This window comes from Rhincodon typus, chromosome 44 (assembly GCF_021869965.1).
Source record: "Rhincodon typus isolate 14 chromosome 44, sRhiTyp1.1, whole genome shotgun sequence".
Taxonomy (NCBI): Eukaryota; Metazoa; Chordata; class Chondrichthyes; order Orectolobiformes; family Rhincodontidae; genus Rhincodon; species Rhincodon typus.
Genome location: NC_063375.1, coordinates 95,045 through 103,047, shown reverse-complemented (window position 1 = coordinate 103,047; position 8,003 = coordinate 95,045). Strand labels below are relative to the sequence as shown.

General features: G+C 50.8%; 1 protein-coding gene across 1 annotated transcript in view; it reads left to right on the top strand.

Annotated features, from left to right (window-relative positions):
• Positions 1–6,088, top strand: part of LOC109926218 (filamin-A-like) — a 40,192-nt gene extending 34,104 nt beyond the window's left edge. Inside the window, exons 34-38 of the mRNA XM_048619923.1 lie at positions 1,037–1,169; positions 1,868–2,044; positions 2,800–3,018; positions 4,158–4,361; positions 4,897–6,088. Of these exons, the coding sequence (XP_048475880.1) occupies positions 1,037–1,169; positions 1,868–2,044; positions 2,800–3,018; positions 4,158–4,361; positions 4,897–5,084 (921 nt within the window). The 3' untranslated portion in view covers positions 5,085–6,088. The remainder of the gene's footprint in view (positions 1–1,036; positions 1,170–1,867; positions 2,045–2,799; positions 3,019–4,157; positions 4,362–4,896) is intronic.
• Positions 6,089–8,003: the final 1,915 nt, after the last annotated feature.

Here is an 8,003-nt window from a genome sequence, read left to right as displayed (position 1 = left end):
CCTATCTCTGTCACCTCCACCAGCCCCCTACACCCCCTCCCTATCTCTGTAACCTTTTTATCCCAACAACATCCTGGGGGTTACCATTGACCAGGAACTGAACTGGACCCAGCCCCATATCAATACTGCAGCTACAAGAGCAGGCCAGAGGCTGGGAATCCTGCAGCGAGTAACTCCCCTCCTGACTGCACCCCCCCCACCAAAACCTGTTCCACCATCGACAAGGCACAAGTCAGGAGGGTGATGGAATATTCCCCACCTGCTTGGACGGGTGCAGCTCCAACAACACTTGACACTTTCCAGGACAAAGTCCCCCCCACCCCCAACCCCCATCCCTGCTCGATCGACACACTAATCCCCACCTTCAACACTCCCTCCCTCCCTCCATCACTGACATACAGCAGCAGCAATGCCTAATGTCTACAAGACACACTGCAACAGCTTGCTAAGGCTCCTCTGACAGCACCTTCCAAACCCGCCACACCCTCTACCCATTGTAAGCACAAGGGGCAGCAGATGCACCACCCCCTGGAATGTTCCCTCCAAGCTCCCCCCCACCTGCCACACACCATCCTGACTTGGAATGATATTGGCTGTTCCTTCAATGCCTCTGTGCACCACACGGGGACTGCAGCTCACCCCCATCTTCTCGAGGGGCAATTAGTGACGGGTGATCATAGTTGGGCCCAGACGAGAGAAAACCTTGTTGATAGATGGACTGGCTTCCATTTTGTGGATGTGTCAGAGAAGGATGATCTCCTTCTGAGCAGAAGGTGAAGCCCACATCTAGTGAGACCCTTTAAAAACCCGACAAAAAACAGCCTCGTTATTCTGAAAGCCTCGATTCAATCTCCTCTTTAATCTTCTTCGATGTGAGGAGAAGGATCCCAGTTTCTCCCAGTCTCTCTCTCTCCACAGCGCCGTGCATGTGGAGTGGGGCTGAGGGAGGTCTAGGCCACAGGCCTCAGGGCTGGTCTTCTGGCCTGGAAGGGGGTAAGGTACTGTTGTTCTCTACATTGCTGTGTTGTGATTCCAGGAGTCAGGGCTAAAGGTGAATCATCCAGCATCCTTTGCAGTCAGCTTAAACGGTGCGAAGGGAGTGATTGATGCCAAGGTGCACAGTCCATCAGGAGCCCTCGAAGAATGCTGTGTCTCTGAGATTGACGAAGGTATTTCAACTGAGAGCTGTGGGGCTGCACGCAAAGTAATGCTTCCTCTACACTGTTCCCCGACCCCCACCCATCAAACACTCCTAGGACAGGGACAGCACAGGGTTAGATACAGAGTAAAGCTCCCTCTACACTGTCCCACATCAGACACTCCCCGGACAGGGACAGCACTGGGTTAGATACAGAGTAAAGCTCCTTCTACACTGTCCCCCATCAGACACTCCCCGGACAGGGACAGCACAGGTTAGATACAGAGTAAAGTTCCTTCTACACTGTCTCCCTCCCCAATCAAACACTGCCAGGACAGGGTCAGCACGTGGCTAGGTACTGAGTAAAGCCTTCTCTACACTGTCCCCCATCAAGCACTCCCCAGACAGGGACAACACATGGCTAGGTATAGAGTAAAGCCTCCTCTACACTGTCCCACATCAAGCACTCCCAGGGCAGGGACAGCACATGGCTAGGTATAGAGTAAAGCTCCCTCTACACTGTCCCCCCTCCACCCCCATCAAACACTGCCAGGACAGGGTCAGCACGTGGCTAGGTACAGAGTAAAGGCTCCTCTACACTGTCCCCCATCAAACACTCCCAGGACAGGGACAGCATTTGGTTAGATAGAGCTGTCCTTCAATCTCCATTATTCTGCCTGTTTCTGTTCACACCTGTTTTTTGGTAAGCTCTCTTTGATTCTGTTCCAGATAAATATGCTGTTCGCTTTATCCCGAGGGAGAACGGGATCTATCTGATTGATGTGAAGTTTAATGGCTCTCACATTCCTGGAAGCCCCTTCAAGATCCGGGTTGGAGAGCCAGGGCAAGCTGGTGACCCAGGGATGGTCTCTGCATCTGGTGCTGGTCTTGAGGGAGGACTCACTGGTGAGATACTATCAGCTAATGTTTCATTATCTGCACCTCGACTAGCCCCACTGTACTCCCTTCTCCCTGCTTATCTCTCTCTCTCTCTCACTCAACCCTCTCTCTTTTCACCGCCATCCCCTTATCTCGCTCTCCTGCCTCTCTCAAGTTTTCTCCCCCGACCTTGTTTCTTCCCCCCTGTCATTCTTTCACCCACCCTCGTTCCTTCCGTCCCAGTCCATCACCCCCCTTGTTCTCCCCGTCTCTCATTCCTTCCCCCCTTTCATTACACACTCTGCACCGCTCCTTCCCAATCTCTCACTCCTTCCTTTTCTCTGGCTCTCTCAAACTCCTTCCTCACCTTGCTCCTCCACCCCCCTCTCTCTGTCACTCTGTCTCTCTCTTTCCCTCCTCCTCCATTCTCTCCTCTGTCCCTCACTCCTTCTCTCCTCCGACCCTCCCTTCTTTTTCCCCACCTCGCTTCTTCCCCTCCCTGTTCCTACACCTCGTTCTTTCCCCTTCCCTCCCACTCCTTCCCTCTCTCTTTCTTATTCCTTTCCCCCCTCGCTCCTTTCCTCTGTCTCACTCACTTGCTCCTTCCCCCCTTCTCTCTCTCTCTCTCTCTTACTCCTTTCCCCTGCATCTCTCTCTTCCCCCTACTTCCTCTCTCACTCCTCTCTCTCCCTATCTGCTGGGATGTGTGTTTGTTGTGGTTCTTTTTTATGAAAATATGTAACCCCTTTCCCCCACGCTTGATCCTATGCTCTGACCCTCAGGAGTTCCTGCAGAGTTTATTGTGAACACTCAGAATGCTGGACCCGGGGCCCTGAGCGTCACCATCGATGGGCCGTCCAAGGTTACGATGAACTGTGTTGAGTGCCCTGAGGGTTACAAGGTGACCTACACCCCCATGGCTCCTGGAAACTACCTGATCTCCATCAAATACGGAGGCCCCTACCACATTGTTGGCAGCCCCTTCAAAGTCAAAGTCACTGGTAAGAAGCGTGCCAGAAAAGGGCCATAACTGCACCATAACTGCGTCGTAACCAACTTTAATGTACCGTAACCGCATTGTAACCAACTTTAACTGTACCATAACCGTGTTGTAACCAACCGTAACTGCACCATAACCGTGTCATAACCAATCGAAACTGCACCGTAACATGTCGTAACCAACCGTAACTGCACCATAACCGTGCCGTAACCAATCGTAACTGCACCGTAACCGTGCCGTAACCTACCGTAACCGTGTTGGAACCAACCGTAACTGTGCCGTAACCAACCGTAACCGTGCCGTAACCAACCGTAACCGCACTGTAACCGTGTCGTAACCACACTGTAATCACGTCGTAACCGCACCAGGGCTGGCATACAGGGGGAGGGGTAGGTGGAGGTGGGGGTGTGGGGTTGGCATACAGGGGGAGGGGTAGGTGGAGGTGGGGGTGCGGTGTTGGCATACAGGGGGAGGGGTAGACATGGGGCATATGTAGGGAGCTTAGGCCTCAGCTCTGCAGCTCCCATCACCAGTAGAGATCTTGAAAGGTCATAGGGGCTGGAGGAGGTGGTAGAGACAGGGAGGGGTGCAGGGGGCTGGAGGAGGAGGTGGTGGAGACAGAGAGGTGTGCAGGGGGTTAGAGGAGGAGGTGGTGGAGACAGGGAGGGGTGCAGGGGGCTGGAGGAGGAGGTGGTGGAGATAGGGAGGGGACTGTTGTGTAGAAGGGTAAAGCTCTGAGGTCAGTCGGAGTCGCTGGGGTGGGGTGTGATGGCCTCCTGAGTTCCCCATGGGGTCCCCTGTTAACATTCCTTAGCTCCCACTACATTTCTCATTCGACTATTGAAGTCTTCACTTGTGTATGAAGTTGGCTCTGGGCTAGTTCCCCTTCAATAATATTTTTAAAACTGTTTCCTCTCCTCCCTCTCTCCCTGTCTTCTTCTACCTCCCTATTCTCTCCCCTTTCTTCCCTCTGGTCCTCCCTGCTCTCCTTGTGTCCTCATTCCCTCTTGTTTTCACTCCTCTTCACCTTGCCCCCTAATCTCCTCCTCCCTCCCTCCTTTCCTTTCCTCCCTTCTTTCCTTTCCTCCCTTCTCCCATCGCCACCACCCGCTAACCCCCATCCCCCCAACCGGCTCCCAGGCCAGCACTTGGTAAGCAGCCATAGCCTCCATGAGACCAGCTCGGTGCTGGTGGACAGTGCCTGCCGCACAGCTTCCATCAGCCCCCAGGGTGCTGGGCCGAAGCCTGACTCCGACAGCAGCAAGGTCGTTGCCAAAGGCCTGGGCCTCAGCAAGGCCTATGTTGGCCAGAAGAACTGCTTCACAGTGGACTGCAGCAAAGCTGGTGAGGCGCCAGGGCCTTGTATTTCTGGGGTGGGGGGGTGGCGGGGAATTGTGGTTGGTGTGGGGTGAAGGGATAGACTCCGATACCCGATTTGAATTTGGGAACAGTTCCAGCTCACCGCACCCAGGGACCGCCACAGTCACTGAGGGTTTGATAGAATCCACGCGCACTCCGCAGATCTGCCTGTCTCCCCCTCCTTTTCGGAATTGACTGAAAGCACAGGTTTTTCTGTAAAGTTGGGGGTAAGTGGGGTAATCGAGGGGTGACAGGGGTAAAGGCAGGAGTGGGATGTCATTGACTGGTGAATCAGATTCGATGGCCAAATGGCTTAGTCGTACGGTTTTAATGCAGCGAGTGGTGACGACACAGGAGAAGAGATTGAACAACTTTGAAACAGGCTCAGTGGTGGAGGAGGGGTGACGTGGGAATGAGGGACGCTGGTCGGGTTGCTTGACTAGGCGAGAGCTGATATGGATACCCTCCAAGTTTACCTTGCTTACCAACCAGGCTTGATTTTCTCTCTTCCTCTCCTCAGGTTCCAACATGCTCCTGGTTGGGGTGCAAGGCCCGAAGGTCCCTTGTGAGGAAGTTCTGGTTAAACACCTCGGAAGCAAACTCTACACTGTCTCCTACATTCTAAAAGAAAAGGGCAATTACATTCTGGTTGTCAAATGGGGAGATCATCACATCCCAGGAAGCCCCTTTCAGATTTCTGTCCCGTAAACCCACACTAAATACCCCTTCACTCTCCCACTTACCCCAACCCCCTTGAACAAAGGAAGCATCAGTTTGCTTCCCCCTCCCTGGGAGGGGGTGTGGGGGGTGGGTAGGTGGAGGGAGGGGTGTAAAAGTTTCACAAGAAAGAAAAGTTTTTTTTTTAAAAAGGCTTTCACACTCGTTTTCTGCCCCGTGCCCACTCAGTGATTAGACCCTGATCTGCTTTAACGAGTTTCTGTCGCTGCCCCCCAGATTTTAACCCTGTGTTGCCCAAATGCCCTCAGATTCAGGAGTGAGGGGGGGCAGGAAGCGGGAGGGGCTGGGCTGGGGGAGAGTTAATTCACACTCTTAAGTGATCTCTCTCTTCACCCCCCCACCCTACCTCTCGCCAAGTTTACCTATCCTCTAAACTTTCTCGGTGTCCATCTACCTCCACACTTCTCTCATCTTCCCCCCTCTCTCTCTCTTCCCCTCCCATTCTCACTCACTCTCTTATTCACTTTATCATCCTTTCTTTTCCTCTCTCTCAAATTCTTTCTCTCTTTCACTCTCCTTTTTCCCTCGCTTTCTATCTGTTTCTGTTTTTCTGTCTTTGTTTTTTGTCTTTCACTCTCTCTCTCTAGTTTTTTTCTGTCTGTGTTTGTTTTTCTTTCTCTCTGTTTCCCTCCGTCTCTCTATCTGTGTTTTTTTCTCTCTCTCTTTCCCCTGTTACTCCCCACCTGCCATCTCCCAGAAATGAGGTGTCAGCACTCTGTGCAGTGTTGGGTATTATTAGGGTTTGGGATGTGGTTTAAGAGCTGGCTATCGATAGTCGCTGTGCTGTTAACCGAGGGTGCACTTAGCTGTTGAGGACAAGTTCACTTGCGAGCACATGTACCATAACTGTGCCTTTCCTTCCTTCATTCCTTCCTTCCTTCCTTCCCTCCATTGATCCCTCTTCTCCCTCTCTTGTGCACAAGACAGTATTTGCATTGCAAATGATGAATAAAAAGAAACCTTGATTCTATAAACTCTCATTTCCATGGTTTTCTTTTCTGGGGGAGTTTTGTGAGTCTGTGTGACCTGCTCGGTATTGAGGAAGCAGCAGTCTCATTGGTTAACATTCAAAAGGAGGGGGCATACATCTCTCTCCGTCCCCACTGCTACCCTCCTGACATTGACACTGATATCTCCATCCTCGGTCTGTTTCCACCGTTCCAAAGGAGCTTGAGCTGACCCCGAAAGGGTCCCCAGGTGCTGGGCATTACCACATCAGATTGCGTTCTCCTGTTTTCTGTCGCTGCTCCCTTACTGCCCTGCCATTTGTACCTCTTCAGGGCATCTGTTTTGTTCCTCGGCCTCTTCCATTTTGGTGCTACTCAACTCCCTTGTTTTGTTTCCTCTCTCTTTTGCCATTTCATCTCATCTTCCGCCTGTTCAGCTCTTTTTATAATTTCTGCCTCAACCCCAGCGACTGACCTACTTAGAGCTCGTGACATTTGTAACGTCCTTTCCTCCACCTCTGAATTCAGATACAGGTGTATCCAGCTCATATTGCTTCCCTCACCGCAGACACACTGTCTACCAAATATGTGATATATATGAACGACTTGGATGAAAATGTAGATGGGTGGGTTAGTAAGTTTGCAGATTGGTGAAGTTGTGGACAGTGTAGAAGGTTGTCGAAGGATACACAGGGATATAGATCAGTTGCGATATGGCAGAGAAATGGCAGATGGAGTTTAATCAGATAAATGTGAGGTGCTGCACTTTGAGAGATCAAATGCTAAGAAAAAGGTTCCAGTTAATGGCAGGACTCTGAACAGCATTGACGTACAGAAGGATCTTGGGGTTCAAGTCCATAGCTCCTTGAAAGTAGCCAGGCAAGTAGACAGGATGGTAAAGAAGGTGTATGGCATGTTTGCCTTTATTGGTTGGAGAACTGAGTACAAGAGTCAGAATGTCTTGTTGCAGCTGTATAAGACTTTGATTAGGCCACATTTAGAGTATTGCATTCAGTTCGGGTCATCACATTACAGGAAGGACGTAGAGGCTTTTGAGAAGGTGCAGAAGAGATTTACCAGGATGCTGCCTGGATTAGAGGGTATGAGCTATAAAGAGAAGCTAGAGAAACGCTGGCTGTTTTCTCTGAAGTGGCAGAGGTTGAGGGGAGAGTTGATAAAGTTTTTAATATTATGAGATGCATTAATAGGGTTGACAGTAAGAATCTTTTGCCCAGAGATGAAATATCAAAAAGTAGGGGGCATGCATTTAAGGTTAGAGGGGGAAAGTTCAAAGGAAATATGAAGGGCAAGGTTTTGTGCACAGAATGGTAGGAGTCTGGAACACACTGCCAGGGGATGGTGGTAAAGGCAGATATGATAAGAGCATTTAAGGGGCTTTTAGATAAGCATATGAATATGCAAGGAATGGAGGGATATGAACCAAGGGCAAGCAGAAGGGATTAGTTTAATTTGGTGTCATGTTTGGCACAATAGTGTGGGCTGAAGGGCCCGTTCCTGTGCTGTACAGTTGCGTGTTCTAAATGCTCCACTTCTTTTATCATCATTTTACAAACTTCACGCTTTGTACTTTTTTACCTTTTGCCAGCATTTTCCCAAACAACCCGAGTATCCAACCCCAGCCCCCAGACATTGGTGGCACTGAGAATCACGGCCCTGACCTCGGACACTGATTCCTGGGGGGCTCCTTTGCCCCACTCAGATGTGACCTGCTTTGTGAATGCACAAACCCGATGTGGCACCTATTTGACTGCAGTAGGCGCTGTCTGTGATGTCACCTGTGCCAGTTACAGCATGAAGTTAGATACAGTAAAGCTCTCCCTACACTGGCCACATCAAACACTCGCAGAACAGCATGGGACAAGATACATAGTAAAGCTTCCTCTATTCTTACAAACTAAAAGTAAAGTACATCCGTCAAACA